The sequence below is a fragment of the Amblyomma maculatum genome, chromosome 1 (genome assembly GCF_055883805.1).
Source record: "Amblyomma maculatum isolate TAMU_Amacu chromosome 1, ASM5588380v1, whole genome shotgun sequence".
NCBI lineage: Eukaryota > Metazoa > Arthropoda > Arachnida > Ixodida > Ixodidae > Amblyomma > Amblyomma maculatum.
The window spans coordinates 218,097,880-218,115,770 of NC_139344.1; the positions used below are offsets into that span (position 1 = coordinate 218,097,880).

A 17,891-nucleotide genomic window follows, 5' to 3' on the forward strand; every position below is an offset into this window, starting at 1 on the left:
GTCTGCTTCAGTATGACAAACCTGCGCACCAGGGGGGGTCGTTTTCTTTTTTTTTTTTTTTTGATGTCTTCTTTATGTCTTTTGCTGCGTATTTTGTGTCCGAAGTTGGTCGTCCCATCGTTGTCTGTCCTGAATGGCGCAATTTTCGATCCATTGAGCACGAGGAAGGCAAAAAAACCTGAGCTTTCTGCGCGCGCCAACAGCTCCTTTCATACATAACAAGAAATCAGCTGAAAACTGCTGCGTTTTTAATCTCACATATCGGATTAAAAAAAAAAAAAAACAAAGCATGCACTCTTATTCTTCCGCTATTGGCACATCCCCTTAGCTGATGAGCCGCTCGCTCTTAGATGATCTCTATTTTTGCGGCCTGAGGGGGACTTCGGTTAGTGGCTGTGACAGGAATTCGCGAGGAAATTCGTCTTCCAGAAATAAGATGGCGGTTGCAAGCATCGTCCGCTAGTATTTTAAGCAGATATTATACGAATTGGTAAAAAAGAAAATTCTTGCTTAGTTTGCAGTAATATTACAGATGTGGTTGGTAAGAATTTATCATTCTGTGCCAGTCGTGGCCCACGTTGCTCGTTTCCTCACTGTGCCTATATGGAACGAGCTATAAGGGGTAATGTCGAAATTCTCAAAGCACTACCGCTTGCAAGCAGGTACGACGTGCATTAAATTAATGTAGATTAGCGCTGACATATCTGATGTTTCTCCGACTGCAGGTCTCCGGGTGTTCGACAAGTGCGCTATTTTCCTCGTGGCTCTCAGATTTCTGATATAGGAAGCGGGCATTTAACTCGTTTTTTTTTTTTTTTTTGTTTTTTGAAATCGGTGAGTGGCAAAAGCTAAGGGAAGATGCATTTTACTAGCAGATAGACAATACACGCCATGTAGGCCACGTGAAGCATAAAGGCGAGGAGGTTGTCCATGTCGTTAGCACATCGTATAGGAACCAATTGCTTCATGCTGGCCTGCCACGCCTGGTACTCTGCACACGTCATTCCCAGGTGAATGGCATCACAATTGACGCAGTTTTTGGTACCGCATACTTTACACTCAACCTCCGGTACGCTCGCTTCAATAAAACACCACCACGGGCAGTCAGCAGTCTTGCAGTGAAAGAAGTTCTTCGCGGAGACTTTCACTTCCAGGAGACCTTTCAGCAGGTACTCTTCGTATTCTTCTTTGGTCAACAGCTGAAAAACAAGGCATAAATACTACTGAGGTTGTGCCATAGGTAGAAAGTTATATCAAGTGTTGCTCTTAAGAGGTGCATGCGTTTCGTAAAACAGATTACGCAAAGATAAGCGCTCTAGCAAGAGTTTTGAAGTTTCCGATGTGTCCTTGCCTTTTCGTGCAACATATAGATTCTTTTCTTGCAGCGTTGACAAGCATGTTAAGATTTAAACCTTTTCATGTTGTGAAAACGAAAGGAGAAGAAATTGCGTTGCTACACTGACACGCCAGTCGTCTCTTGACGGCGACAAAGAATTCTTAAACTATGCATGTGACAGTGATAATCAATCTCCGACTTCAATATCCGTGTTTCCATTTTGAACCACACAACAGTTCATTTTGGGAACGTTCATTGCTAGCCCTCTTACTTCCACGATAACATGCCCCCTTTTTGTAGAATGTAGGAAAGCGTTGAGACATTTTGCTTTGTTCTAATTCTACGTAATAATGTCCCGAATTTGACAAGAGAGAACTGACAAATAAGGACGGGCAACTCAAACACGTGGAAGCAGAAGTTTGCTCATACGCGTTGAGATGATTGTAATACTGGCGATTAAAACGAGCGGTTTACAACCTGCATTCCATTATCACACCGAGAAATCTGCTTGTACAACGAGGCAGGCTTTAGAAGTTCAGGTAGATTGGATGCCCTACGCTAGGAAGCGGGAACCTTTCAAACGCCCCCTTTATAAGCGCGGCGGGCATATGCCGCCATCTGGTGGCTGCTAGCTAAACTTCCAGTCTTCAATTCAGCTCTCGTTTCTGAGTTGCTACTTTTCTTCCACTGGAAGTTCCATAGGCGTGCGCACGGGGAAAGGAAAGGGGGGGGGGGGGGGGGGGGAGACCCCTAAAATCGTCTCAGGGGGGCACCAAGCGGTCCCATACCTTTATTATGTCGCATCTGTGCCGTTATTTTTCGAAGTGCAATGTTATGACCATGCAGGTTTTTTGAAGGTACTGACGGCCGAGGACTCGATCGTGATGTTTCATCGCACGAGCTGAAATTTACTTGCCATCTTTAACCCCCGAAAGCCGGGGGCTTTGTGAGAAACTGTGAGAAACGCGTCGTCGCGTCATTTTCAATTTTGTCTCCATGGCGAGGCTTGTCTTGTTTTTAAGCGCACACTATTCTATATTGGAAGGGGAATTAAACAAGCGCACTTTGATAAACGCACAAGGTTTATCAGTGCGCTTGTTTTTGTAGATGTTGAAATTCAATCGCATCAATAACGGTCTTGTAGCCATTCCTCGCCAATGTGCTGCGCTTTGGCCAGGGATCTTGGTGAGAGTAAGAATGGGGGGGGGGGGGGGGGGGGGTAGAACTTGCCTCCCCCTATTGCAGAACCCTGTGCACGCCTGGCTGGAACCCATCGTGAACTACGTGTACTGGTACTAAGGCGAAAGCCTTTATATAGTAATGGCTCATGGTTGTCGTCAGCAACAGTGTCACGCTTTTGCGGCGGCTCTGATACTTAAAAAAATAACTTACTAAACCTTGTCTTCCACCGGGAAATCGAACCTCCATCCCTTCGATCCCCAGCCCAGCGCTTCACGTACCACTGCGCCACGCCCCGGATCGTGAAACGCTCTTCATAATTCCCCTTGTCTACAGTGAGAATGATAGCGATATTCCGTGAGTGACAGATACTGCGCCTTTCCTTTCCTGTAAACGAATTATAGAACGCCGGTGAACTTCAATGCGTTCGATGAAATGCTGATTGTGTTCGACAAGGGGCGCGCGATGTACCGTCACGACAGGTGATGACGTCAAAAGGCGATTAATGCATATACGAAGCTGACCCCACCGGGCATCCGATCCAGGCGTCCGTGCGCCCTTTCATTTGCCGCTTCCTCGAACGCCGCACCACACAGCAAACAGAAGCAGACCCAGATGTCTAGGAGGCGTTAGTACAGCAGGCATCAATGGCGTTTGAAATAGATTTACAGGATAGAAAAGGCGCAGTATCTGTCACGATTCTCCGCGGACATATGTACCACGCCGTAAAGGAAGGGAGGAAGGTGAAAGTTAAAGAAGAGAGGGAGATAGAGGGGCCGTAGTGGAGGGCTACGATCTGTATCTGCCCCGATTTCCGCGCACACATGTACTCTGCCATAAAGGAACGGAGGAATGTTAAACAGTAGTCACCCTCTTTACTCGAAGCATCATTCACCGCCACATTCGCAACAAATGCGTAGCAGAATGCAGCACTTAGGCTTTCGCCTTTCACCACTTTAGTCGCCAATGTGTATCGTAATTTTTAATTATCACTCTAAAAATCTGCGTCAAGAAGCCATAAGGCTTCTTACTACTTGTGATTTGTATGCGCGGTCTAAATGAAGCGGCAGGAGTTTTCGGAATCGGACATATTGCACTCGAAAGGGATGAGGTTGCTTTCGGCACACAGGGAAATACAAAGAAATGTAAGGCTGAATATTAACATCTTTACACGGTATTGCTTGAATACAGTAATTATATAGATAGAAACAAAACACATTATTACTCTGCTTGTGATAACGTCAATAGCTGCCCTACTGCACGAGGATCAAAATATGAGCACCGCCCTAATGCATACAATAAAGGATCTTGTCATTCACACAAATGCAGCCGTACGGCTTTATTGAAAAGACGTACAATTTTCTCCGAAACTTCCTAGTTAAAGAAAAACTCGTCCTGGACCGAGGCACGAACTCCAGACCACAGCCTATCCACGCCAGTCGCTCGACGAACTTAGCTAACCATAACGGCCAGCAGATCAGATAGGGTGAGAGCGAGTTGAGCAACAACTGGAAGTGGGATGCGCTCTGTCTCAACGTTTAGGGGAGCCCTAAAGATAATGTAGATTTGTAATAAGGGAATAATTACTCATCAGCACGTTTCTTCAACTACGAAGTTTCTGAGAGAGCTATACAGCTCTCCTTCTTAGCCCTATGGTTGCGCTTGGGTGGATGGTAATAATTATTCGAATAGCACAAAATATCCCACCTTGGGAGTGTCTCGTAAACATTGGACCAGCCTTAATACATATCTGGCTGAATGTAGATTATAAAAGGTAGGCACTAGAAACATCCAAATCGTTCGCATTTGTTATATTAAGGGCAATTTTGTTAAAACCCACCTTTTATGTGATGCCGCTCCAGGCGGGAAAATGACCCATTTCCAGCTAAATTATTGAACCCGTACACCCAATCTTTCCAGCTGTAAACTATGCTTTTCCAACTAGAAAAGGGTCATTCCAGCTAAAATGACATGTCCAGGTTATTATTGAACCGGAAATCAAATCATGTCCAGCTGGACTTCTCCAGTTTCCAGCTGAAAAACCTCCAGTCAAGCTCCAGCTGGAAGACGGCAATCCAGCTGGAAATTCAAATAGGAAAGTGCTTTTACAGCTGAAATGGATACCGTTGAGGAAAGTTTACCGAGTTTCCAACTCAACTGAACTGAAATTTAAACCCTTTGCAATAATCTTAACAAGAACTTATCATATGCATTCTCTAACAGCTTACATACCTATAATTAACGCATTTATAATAGACATTTTTTCTATTCAGCGTGAAAATTGAGCAAATTGTCACCCATCCTAGTGTATAACAGTGCTGAGTGTCTAAAAACAATTGAATACCGACTGCTTGTATTGTAAGAAATATGTTTTGTATGTTTGCTGTTTGTAATTGTATATTGTATTTCGACTAGCTTCTGCATTATACTGTTCTCGCCTTTTTATGCTTCTCGAGGACGTGTTTTTACATTATTCCTGTTAAGGCCTGTTGTATACATTAAATTTGCTAGTAGATAGATTTCAGAAACGAACAAACTTCACAAAAATTAAGCGACGATTGTGATATACGTCACCCCTCTTGTGTGTTGTCTACTATCCCGCGGTAAAATATTAAGCCTCCGGTCAGATATTTATCATCCGTATACGCTCATGCAGAAACTTTGTTCACTACTATATAAATGAGGTAGATGAACTTGTGCGGAATACAGTGAATTGGCGCTCATTACCTTCAGGGCACGCCAGTGTAAGCGCAGATTATGAAACTGCAAACCAGTGGTAAGTGTGTCACCAGTACCGCGTGATTTCTTTCATCCCCTCTTCAATGATTCTTGTTGACCTCTTGTATAGCTATACTACCCTACAGCTTGCAGACGACCGGCGCTGTTCGCCGGGGAAAGTTTCTCTAGCGGCCGCTTCACGGCCTGGCCGTTCCTTCGGAAGACTGTCACGCGGTCAAGGATGCCACAGAGCGAGGAAAATAAGAAAGGAGAAGATCCAGCCACTAACTGCTGCAAACGGCATGCCGTTCGCAAGGTATATGATTGCGCGAACCGTCGGCCGTGTTATTATATTCAATACATTGCCGAGATTTGCCTGGCGCGAAGGACGGCGTTGGAGCCTGATTATCGACAGCAGTCAGCGTCCTGTCCAGAGAAGAGACCGCGACCGCTTGTAATGTCAGGAAGCGTGGGAGGAAATAGGCGTCAAGAAAGGAACGTGCTGCGCCAATCCTCCCTATGAGTACTCCGCCTAATAAGACTTTGATGACTTCTGCTTTCAGGTCGATTGCTGCGGAGTCATACGTCCCGTGCTTCCTTTTCGGGTTTGCCGTCAATGAAAATGGTACAATGTCTTATTCTCGGTGGCGGTCAGAAACGTTGTCTGAGTAAGTATATAGCAGCTGTACAAGGAAGCCTTGATGAAACGCCGAGGAGGTTGCAGCACGATGCCATACGTACTTTGACCCAGGTGCAGCCATATTACTATATGAGTGGTATTTACGCTCAAGTGTCAAAATAAGCTGAAAAATAACCCAAAAAATGATGACTGAAAAGTCAGTAGACCCTAGGTATCGTTCAAGTGATTTTGATGCTGCTGCTGAGTATTGCTAAAGTGGCGCTTTTAGACGTGTTTGAAAGGCCTGTTCACAGAATAAAGCTCGTTATTAAATAAACGTATTAAATTTTGCTAAACTCGGGCAGAAGCGAGCTCAATAATCATCAAATGAGTTTTTCGATTAAGAACTCATGGTTGCACCGAGCGCTCTTCCTTCTTAAGCGTTCCAAAAATTCATATCTCGAGCTTGTCGTCAAGCGGCACCTTACGCTGTCCCTCACCTTCATGAAGGGCTATGGAAAATTTACTGCCAGCATCAAATGATACTTCAAGAAGGCAAACGAAACGGGAACAGCAAAACAAGTAGATAATTAGCACACGGATGCATGATAGGGACCTTCATATCAATGGCGATAAGATAGTTGAGCACACGTTTTATTGAACTGCCTATATTTCCTCTCCGCTTAATTTTTTTTCCTTCTCGTGTTCGCGCTTAATTTACCCTGCTATATGGGCGCCACGGTATGCTTGTTGAGTATATGCAGATCGTGAAGCCAGTTGATGAACATACTTTTTGAAGACAAAAATATGTTCAAAACAGAGAGGACTTTCCCGTGTTCTCCTGCCTGTTATGCCCGTTTCGCGCATATTTTTCTTTTAAACATACCTGTGTTTTGTGCGGCTATAATATTGTACAAAATTAAAATTTTGAAAGTTCGGCTATTGGAAATGCGGAACTTCCAGTTCACCTCGACTAATCTCTCGAATCGTCTGAAATAGGTTGTCTTCCGAAGACTTCAGATTAAGGACTGGACAGGCGCCCTACATAAGCGAGCTGCCAGGGGTAAAGCTTGCTTGGACGTTGTGATGCTTCCCCGCGAGCGCATGAACTGTCGTGGGGAGGCCGACAGCTACCGCATTTGCGCAACTGTGGCCGTTTTGATCTTACGGCAACCTCTGGGATGAAAGGGGGGCAGTCACAGTGCCAAGGCCGCCTTCTGGTTGCGTTACTATCAGTCAGCAATTTTCTCCGATTGGGGTCCTCACCCCCACCACAATCTAGGACGTTCTTCGAGGGACGTCCAGCTCGGACAGCGTGCTTAACTTTCTCGTCCCTGAATCGATGGCGCGAGAAAGTTTTCTGGCTTTTAATCATAAAATCATCCCGAAAGGCTTTAAAATTATTTTTGACAGATTTTATTCTTTCATTAAACTTTAGCGTCCCAAGGCATCATAAAGAGCGGCGGGGAGGGGTTTTTTTTTCGCATGATAAAATGTTGATGACAAACATCAACGAACACAAGACAAGAGAAAAAATAAGAACACACGCATTTTCCAGCATGAGCTGCGCATAAAGATGTAAAACTAGAAGCAAACGAGAAGATTCTTACAGTATAAATGAAAGGTCATTAAAAGCATTACATGGTAACAATATTCCTACTGGAAGCATTACGCAGAGGGACAGAGCACGACGGCAAGGAGGCATTAACATATCCTGTGGGTTGAGAAGATAACTAACTATTCTGTAATAGCGAGTGTTGTTTAAATATATCCTAGTGCAACGGGCTCTTTCTCTCATCTTCATTAATCAGCGCTCCGTCCTGTCGTCCCCCGTGTTTTTCTGCTCCCTCTCTTTTTCTGCTGTTCCTTGTACACAGAAAATAACTGACTAGCCCTGCAACAAACGTTGGAAGACAATATTTTATGAGAAAAAATTCTTACCGTCCGAGTAGTTTGTTTATAGCTTTCCAGTTACAGCAGTTACATCAGTTACATCCCTTGTTTTGTTAATGTAGTTTGAATAATACGCGGAAAATAATTTTTAAGCTGGAAACCTAGCTTTATGCCAGTAAGCTGGTCTCCTCGCTTCCGTGCTGTGAATAGGGCGCGGTCTATGCGAGCCACATTATTTAGTAATGATTTCCTGACAACCAAGGGTAGGAATGCTGACTTACACGTGCGGCGTAAAGCTTCAATCCTCCAGCAGATGTCTAAATGGCGCGCTGAGTCAGAGGTTTCGGAGGCATGAAGTAATTTTATGACGGAACTAGCATTTATTTAGTTTCTTTATGCCCGCCACTGGTGAAATGATCTCGTTTACATAGGTGCAGTCTGAGTATTGGAACCCGAACGTCGAAAAACAAACAAGACACACCACTGTAATCTCCAACGATGCGTCCCGTTTGTCCCGACATACGTGTGCTAGTGTTAAAGCTATCCCATGAATCCACAAGGATCCGCAGACAGCGGTGCGTCCTTTTTGTCTCTCGAGGTGTGTGTCCTAGCGTTCAAAGTGACCTATACCCGGAATTAATCTTGCCAAGTAGCCCGGAGACATGCCATCCTGCTGAAGCAAAGTCTATTCAAAAGTGACGTACCGCTCTGACTTCCGTGTCTTGAATATCGATGTCACAGGTAATGCTGTTTTCAGAGTACGGGCACTTCACTGCAACAGTTCCAGACCGGTCTATTGCTCCAAGAACGCAACCTCTGCAAGGAGAAAAATAAGAAATATCCTATATTAGCGAAAAATATTCCATTTCCTGCCCTGCCAAATATTCTTTGCGACATGTTCTTTATTGCTCTTCCAATAGTATCCTACACATTTAATAAATCCTTAGGGCGCAACATTGCACAAATACCGCGTTATGTTTTGCTCCATATCACGCTCTTTAGAGCTTTGCCTTTGAACATGTCTTGCCGAATGTGAAAGTACTTCAAACGTCACCAACAGAAGCACATAACTGCTATCAAAAGCAAAAACATGCCCTTCATGCATGTACAGAGTAAAAAATATGCACCAAAGTAAATTGTATTTCCTGTTCCTCAATGGGAAGCTACAGGCAAATTGAAATCGGCCTGCATTCATATATGTTATTATCGCACTTTAACGGCAGATGCAACATACATTAACTGCATTCATAAGAAGAAAAATAAAAGCCGAAAAATAAGATATAGGTGTCGTTCCCATCAGCGACACCATTCACCGGTACGATTTCGCAGGTAAGCGGTGATGCGCCAGCACTGTACTTTTCAGCGCGGATCCAAGAGGCCATGTAGACGGCATCATCATTCATTTCATTCAACATGTTCACCATAAACTTCTTTGCTACGCAGATGTAACGCGTCTTTTACTTCTGAACAGACAACAGCATACCCAGAAAGGGACACGAACTATTTTGCCACGAACGAAAATTGGACGGACGTACCCCTTCAATGCTCCCTATACTCAGGTGTGGCGAAAAGATCAGCTATTTTCTCCCGTTCCCGTGGTCTGCAACCTCAAAGGGGTCAGATTAGCTAATATAAAACGCGGATTATTTTTTTTTATTGAATTACTCCCACATCGTTAGGCGACTGTTGTGTACCCCATTCTTATGTGAACAGGCAATAGACAGACGCCGAGGACAATGGTGTAGGCCTCCTTCAGATGGTAGGAAAAGTTGGGAGAGTCGGTGATTCGATCATGCTTCTTTGAAACTGCATCAGCATGAGGGACGGTTGTCATCGGCTGTCGCATGTGCTTCTGCTTCTGCACTCGCCGTTCTTTGCTCTGATGCCCAATTTCAAAAAATGTACAGCATTTGTCAAACGTTCAGAGGGGGCCTGCTTCTAGGTCCTGCAGTGGACCTCTTTAGCGTTCAGGAAAGGCCTTCCCATTGGAGAGGGTGGGATAAAAGTCTTTTTACCTTCAGGAAATATGGAACACTGGGTAATGCATTACCACGTGTGGCTCAGAAGCAAACCCCTGAGGCTTCAACCATTTGACAAAGACGGTACGTTAAACAACAACAAAAAAAAAAAAAAAAAAAAATGTGAAGAATGTCGATCTAGAGTAAGCTGGATTACAAGGCTAATAAACTACTCTCCTGTGACGGTCACTTTCTCCTCACTAAAGAGATTAAAGTGGAAGATAGAGGAACGCAAGGGCAAGCAATGTTAATATCTTCGGGTCAGTCTTCTCGGAAAATTAAACTTCAATAGGGTACTTCAGTATCGACTTGGGTTCAAATTAAGTTCAGGATGATTCTAAATGTACCCCGAACATGTGTTCTCGAATGACCACAAACACGAGTACGCTAGCGTTTTTGTGAATTTTAGAAGCTCCTCTAGCACGCCAATCACTCCCCGCAAATAAGTCGAAGGTGAACCACGTTATCCAATCCGTGGCATACGGGGCTTTTGGCACTTGTTTATTTCTGAAGTCATCATCATCACCATCATCATCATCATTACCATCAACCTGATTATACCCACTGCAGGGCCAAGGCCTCTCCCATATTCCTCCAAATAACCTGGTCCTGTGCTAGCTGCGTCCACTTGATCCATGCGAACTTCCTAACCTCATCCGCCGACCTAAATTTCTGCCGATCCGTGCTACGCTTTCCTTCCCTTTGGAATCCAGTTCGTTACCCTCAGCGACCATCGTTTGTCCTCTCTTCGCACTACATGTCCTGCTCATGCCCATTTCTTCTTCTTGATTTCCACTAGAATATCAGTCACTTGAGTTATTTCTCTGACCCACCCTGCATGCTTCCTATCTCATAATGTTACCCCTACCATTCTTCGTTCCATAGCCCTCTGCGTTGTCCTTGTAGGACCCTCTGCGTTTTCCTTGTAGGACCCTCTTCGTTAGCCTCCATGTTTCAGCCCCATAGGTGAGTACAGGTAAGATTCAACTGTTGTATACTTTCCTCTTGAGAGATACCGGTAAGCTGCTAGTCATAACCTGCAAGTTATTTCCAAATGTGCTCCATCCCAATCTTATTCTCCTTGTTATTTCCCTTTCATGGTCCGGATCTGAGGTTGCTACCTGTCCTAAGTAGACATATTCGCCTACTAGATCCAGTGCTTCGCTATACCTAACGTAAACTACTGTTCCTTCCCGAGGCTGTTGAACATTACCTTAGTCTTCTGAATATTGACTTACTACCTTTCCTGTCTAGGTCATCAATCATTCTTTGCAGTTCATCCCCTGAGTTACTTAGCAAGGCAATGTCATCAGCTAATCGCAGATTACTGAGGTATTTTCCATCTACCCTTATCCCTAACTGCTCCCATTCCAAGTCTCTGAATACTTTTTCTAAGCAAGCTTTGAATAGTACCGGGGAGATCATGTCTCCTTGTCTAACACCTTTCTTTATAGAACGAAAGGAAGAAGATGGTTTGCACGGTATGAAGAAGAACTGAACAAGGGTAAATGGCGTACCCCATTTACCCTTGTTCAGTTCTTCTTCATACCTTTCTTTATAGGAATTTTGTTACTTTCTTTATGCCGAACTATGGTTGCTGTGCAGCCACTATATATATCTTCCAGTACTTTCACGTAAGGCTCGATTACACTCTGATTTCGCAATGCCTGCATGACCGCCGAATTTTCTGCCGAGTCAAATGCTTTTTCGTAATCAATGAATACTATGTATTAGGGCTGGTTATATTCCGAGATTTTTCTATCAGCCGGTTGATGGTATGGATATGATCGATAGTAGAGAACTCTTTCCGAAAACCTGCTTGATCTTTTGCTTGATTGCAGTCTAAGGTTGTCCTGATTCTATTAGCGATTACGTTAGTAAATACTTTCTGTCTGTGATTTTTCAGGTCCTTGGCGCACCCTTTCTTCTGAATCAAAATAATGTTTGCGTTCTTCCATGGTTCCGGTACCGTCGATGACACCAGGCACTGCGTATAAGGGGTGGACAGTTGTTCTAGTGCGATATCCCCCCCCCCCCCCCTTAGCCGTAACAAATCCATAGTTGTCTGATCCTCTCCAGCTGCTTTCCCTCTTTTCATAGTTTTAATGATTTTTTACCTTGTCCTTCTTCAATGGCGGAACATTTGACTGCCTTTCCCTACTGCCAATCTCATTATTGTCCTGACTACTTTGGCTACTGCTACTTTGACTATCTTGTTCATATTCGTGATGACGTTGCCCGCCTTGTCCCTTAGCGCATACATCTGATTTTTGCCTATGCTCAATTTCTTCATCATCGCTTTAAGGCTTGCCCCGTTCTTTAGAGCAGATGAAGTACTCGAATATATTTCTTTGAAATTTTCTTGGAAAGCTAAGGACTACACAGTATGATGCCTGAGCACATCGTCGGATGCACCATAACGATCCCCGCACACATCATCCAGAAAATCCAACTAAGCTTCTATAAGTGGGCTGAACAGTAACCGAAGGAGAGGGGTGCATATTTATTTGTTACAGATTATGTCACATTAAAATGAAGGAAATTCACAGAACCCGAATATCAAGTATTGATGTACAGATTAATAAGTCCGAAACCATAAGCTTTGTACAGAAAACACCAGCTCATATCATTCATCAATAAACAAGGAGAGAGCAAAAGGCAACATTGGAAAAAGCCCTCTAAGTACAATTGAAAAAAAAAAAAAAAAAAACATTAGGTAGCGAGGGTGGTGACACGTGCGCGAAAAAGTTCATAAAACTTGTTTGGGTCCCACACAGTGGCAACACCTGATTATAATTCGTCCCATTCAGTTATTTCGGGCGGTGAAAAGGAATACGTGTAATAGGATGACGGGCAGTTAATATGTTTGGCTTTCTTTGGGTGGTTACGACGTGGAAAGATGAATGGCTCTGACTCAAACTGTTCATCATGACGGGAAGGATGGTCACGAAGTTTATGGGAAAGTGAGAAGACGAATGTCAGCGCACGTAGAAACCCACGGGGTCGAAATTTGCGGCATTAAACCGGGGGGAGGAAAGCGCGGCCACTCCCATCCCGCCTAATGCGACGGCCAATCTGAGTTTTGCGTCTGTGTTCTTCATTTTTTGTTTACACCTGTATGGCAATAAGTCTTGAATCTATTTGTATATATACTTATTACTGAAGTCTGCATGACAGAGAGGTGTTTTTGATTGAATTCTAAAAGTGTTTCACTGTAATGCTGCCGAAACTGTATGCGGAAGGAAGGCCTCGTCAGGCTAGCAGCCTTTAGCCATCCCTTCGCTTTTTTTGTGTATGGGAAAGAAAACAAAGAAACTATCAGCTGTCAACCTCCTCAGCCTTAAAGGCCGAGGTGTAGGCGCAAGAAGGAAAGCCTGCGCTTCTTTTTTCTTGATCATATCTATCTCTTTTCCGTTTATTCTATCTGTCCCTTTTTGAATTTTCGACTGGCGCGCCGCCCAGTGATTGCACCGTGCGTCGCCGGCGTCATTTGAATGGCGTGTATGTGCACGTGTCTCTGTGTGTTTTGGGAGCTCCGCCAGCCGCTTTGGCGGTGTTGTCTTGGGTGCGCAGACTTTGCGTCTTCGGTCGCTTTGTCGCGTTGTTCCTTCACGTGCTCGTAATTTCATCATGTCAGGAAAACGACAGCTAAGGCAGTGTTTGGGTTTTTGCCCGTGACGTCTGAAACCTCTCCCTATCTCGTGACACGGCCACTCCAGTTCGGTTTCGCTTGTGCGACTTGCACCGACCGTCTAACACCATGAATCCTTTGTGTGCCAACTCATTGCATTCACCATGGTGATTGCCATTTTTGTTCGCTACCTTCGAGTGCGGTGGGGCTCGCTCGCCACCGCTACGTTTGACAACGAAAGTGAGCGCCGGCCTGCGCCTTTTAAGATTCCTGGGAACCACTGAACAGCAGAGCGAATTTGGACAGCACCGCTTATGCGTTCTCATCTGAAAATAGTTCGGATACAACTCGGATCGACACGCAAAAGAGCCGGTACGTTTTGGGAAACACTGGACGAGCACAGCAAGGCAACTGTACACCTTTCGCCCGTACGTGATGTATGTATGTATGTATGTATGTATGTATGTATGTATGTATGTATGTATGTATGTATGTATGTATGTATGTATGTATGTATGTATGTATGTATGTATGTATGTATGTATGTATGTATGTATGTATGTATGTATGTATGTATGTATGTATGTATGTATGTATGTACGTACGTACGTACGTACGTACGTACGTACGTACGTATGTATGTATGTATGTATGTATGTATGTATGTATGTATGTATGTATGTATGTATGTATGTATGTATGTATGTATGTATGTATGTATGTATGTATGTATGTATGTATGTATGTATGTATGTATGTATGTATGTATGTATGTATGTATGTATGTATGTATGTGCCCCGCCGGGGTGGTGCAGTGGTAAGACGCCCGACTACTGTCCGGAGTTCCCGGGTTCGAACCCGACCACGGCGGCTGCGGTTCGATGGAGGCGAAACGAAGAGGCGTCTTAATGTCAGCGCGCGTTAATGATCCCCAGGAGGTCGAAATTACTCCGTAGTCCTCCGTGGCTCCCCTTTCTCTCTTTCCACTTTCACTCCCACCTTCATCCCTTTCCTTACTGCGCGGTGCAGGTGTCCACCGAGCAAGTGTGACAGATACTGCGCCTTTCTCTTCCTGTGAACCAATTATGATTATTATTATTATATGTATATATGTATGTATGCATGCTTGTATGTGTTTATGTATGTATTTATTTTATGAATGTTGCGTTTTTACGAATGCCGTGCCGTTCTTAGAATAAATTTAGTTCACGTGCAAATTTTGGATAAAAGACGAGCAAATGTTCAGTCGTGTATATGCGCACTTCTTATCGCTTCGGTGAAGACTAGCTGCTCACAAGCGAGGTCTCTTGTATTGCACGCGTATGAGCGACAGCTCTGCTCCTTTTAATGCACTCTTTTTCCCTAATTTACCATTGCTGCTGCGAGCAGATCGGGCTGGACGTGGTGTTTAGTTGGTGTGTGCTCTCCGGAGATCGCATTCTGTGGGCACGTATGCGCGCACTTCGCCTACTTTGTCATCGCTGGTGCGAGCTGGTCGCGACGTGACACTGTGACCAGCTTCCAGCAGCAATGACAAATTAGGCGAAGACGTGCATTAAATACAGCTGGCTCGGATGCATACGTGCGTACGGCGTGCATTCTCCGGAGGGCGCACATCAACCTCATACCTACCCCCCCTCCCCCACCCCGCCCCCTTCCAGAGCGCATTTGGAGATTCCCGGGTCTCGGCTGTGCTAACGACCCCTCCCTCCGCGCCAAAAATGGTTCGGTCCATAGCTGAGACTCCAAACTGTAGGGCTCAATTGAAGGAGGAATCGGCGCTAGCGCTGTAATTCGTGGCCGTTGGTAGGAAGATTCCGCCCCGTGGTTAAACCCCATAAACCAAATCAATAATTGTCCCAAAACCTCACGTGACGTCATACGAAGGTGTATGTCGTCTCATCAGTCATATATGTCATCGTCAGTAGCATAATGCTAAATCATATAGTCTAATGCTGTCATGTGACATAAGTCGCGTAATCATGACCAGTCATCATGAGCCACAAAAATAAAGGTGGCAAATAGCTTAGCGTCATGTGAGTTTATGTGACTTTATACTAATCGTGTGACAACATTAATAAGTCGTGATGACAAGTGCTACGGGATTCAGGATGACTTGCAAAAGCTGATGCCACCGCATAGGAGTCATGTGACAAGAAGTCTCGTGATTCAGGATGACTTCCAAAAAGTCATGCCATCGTACTGGAGTGACTTGAAAAAGAAGTGTCACTTGACGGCTAGGCGCTCCTCATCCTCCAGCTCGAAGCCCCGCTCCGACGACCAAGCGCCTCCTTTTATCCTTCCCGCGCATGGGACTTGAACAGCTTGCAGCTACCTTCTCACTCCCTCCAGTAAAACGAAAAAAAAAAAAAAGAGCATAATGAACACCCATAAGGCGCGCAGGAGTGACGTAGAGCCTACGTCAGTTTTGCGTGACGTGATTGTGCACTCAGGACCTGCAAAAATATTCTCCTTCTGCGCATGGGGAGAATTTTTTGCAGATCGTCGATGCGCAATCCCGTGACACATAGGTGACGTAGCCTACACGTCACGTACGCGTGACTCGCGGAGTCTTTTCTTCTTCCTTGTAAAAGAGGAAGCGCTCGCGGCAGTTTTGTCCACGCCATGGCTCCTCCTCCAACACAGTCTTCTAACCTCCCCCATGGCTCTAGGCAGTGCTGACATGACTATGGGCAGCAGAAAAACAGAATTTTCCTCCCCCGCAGTCTTTTTTCGTTCTCTTCCGGGGGTCTGGCGGGGTTAGAGCTGGTATTCGAAGCGACGCAGGGACTTCGAGTCGCGAGTCTGCTTCTTCGCAGCGCGCTGCAGGGATTGTGAGTTTGCTTCCTCACTACAATGAAAACATGTAAGAGTACTGAACTTATGCGGGGCCTCAAATATATTGAGTACATGCTGCGCATGAGTTATTTACACACACGTGCGCCCACACACATGCAGTTTTTTTAGTGGCAAAAAGCAAATAACTTTAACTGCATGACAGCATCTTGCGCGTAAACGTTGATGCTTGTAATTAAGCTGTGAAATTATACAAGATGTTACTTAGCTTACATATATATATATATATATATATATATATATATATATATATATATATATATATATATATATATATATAGTTGTTGTATGTACATAATTGAGGCGTAACTTTTAAGGTGCAAAAGCGGCTGATTGAGCAAAGTAAACAAAACAGCAAATCTTCAGCACTCTCAAGCCAAACCAGCCCATACCTCACAGCTACAGAAAAAGAAGAAAGGAAGCAAGCGTGCATACTGCTTTACCGAGGACAGCTCTAAGCCGTCACTCATTTGAAACCACACTGTCTACGTTGGTTAGCCTGCCCGCCCCTAAAGCCCCTTTATAGGGTGCGTTCCAAGACGTCTAGCAAGACTGCTTCGTAGACGTCTACGTAGACGTCTACAGGTTCGCGTATTGGAATGCGTCTGCCTGTCTACGCCTGGCGTCATCTCGCGGCATAAAGGTTGAACTAAATTGTTTGAATAATTATTATAACGCTGTTTTCTTTAAAGCTTTACGAGAATACAAGTGAAAATCACGTTTTTAACGGTTCGCTGATTTTTTGCTTCAACAATATTGCATGTGTAATCGCCATTACGTAGATAGACTATTAATAGGTTAACTTGTAGCAGACCGACTTCTCACGCAATGGGCCCGCTCACGAATTGACGGAAGAGAAAGCAGTCCGTTTTTTTCTTTTTACATGCTTCTCAGATGTCTCATTCACACTGCAGCAAGAATGAAAACATGCAAAATACTGTAAACTTGAGAGGATTACGGACGAAAGGTGATAACTGGCTACTGCAAACGAAAACCGTTGTACCGTTACATCTGTCGTCTGTAGTCACTAGACGGGGAAACCAAAGGCAGCAACTCGTTTTAACATTATACAGGCACAAAAAATCAATGCGCAACAAGCCAGCATCGTCAGGCGAGTTCGTTCTTCCGAGATTAACTGAAAATCCGCGGAAGAGTTTGCCACGGCTACTACAGCAAGATAGAAACACATACGTGCGCCGTACAGCAGCCGTCCTGACTCCCGGCGAGGTGCCCAGATAGCGACTAGTACATCGATAACATCAAGACTGAAGAAACTCGCCCTCAAGTTAAAAAAGAAGACCAACAGCATCCAACGCACGCTTTCCTCTTAGAGCGCGACAGTGCTATGAAACTCACGGCGATAAAGACAGCTAAATTAGCCTCTAGCTAGCGCACACATCGACGTAACAACTCACGTTTGAAAGATCGTTCATATGCATACTCCGGCGTTCGCAAAGAGCACGACCAGCGTACAGCTACTGCAACCACCGCACGCACGATTCGCTCAGCGCGAACCGCGCACTGTCCGCCATGTTTAGACAGCAAAGTAGTCTGCATCGATGTTGACTTCGGCGAAGCCGTCTGCACGAGACTGCTTCGCGAGAATTGGAACGCGTCCCAAGATGGCGGCTGCCCGCGTAG

The 17,891-nt window shown here is 44.8% G+C and overlaps 1 protein-coding gene across 1 annotated transcript in view; it reads right to left on the reverse strand.

The window, feature by feature from the left end:
* Positions 1 to 848: 848 nt before the first annotated feature.
* Positions 849 to 17,891, reverse strand: part of LOC146205630 (ranBP-type and C3HC4-type zinc finger-containing protein 1-like) — a 53,388-nt gene continuing 36,345 nt past the window's right edge. Inside the window, exons 5-6 of the mRNA XM_084586935.1 lie at positions 8,450 to 8,561; positions 849 to 1,199 (exon numbers count right to left, since the gene is read on the reverse strand). Of these exons, the coding sequence (XP_084443061.1) occupies positions 849 to 1,199; positions 8,450 to 8,561 (463 nt within the window). The remainder of the gene's footprint in view (positions 1,200 to 8,449; positions 8,562 to 17,891) is intronic.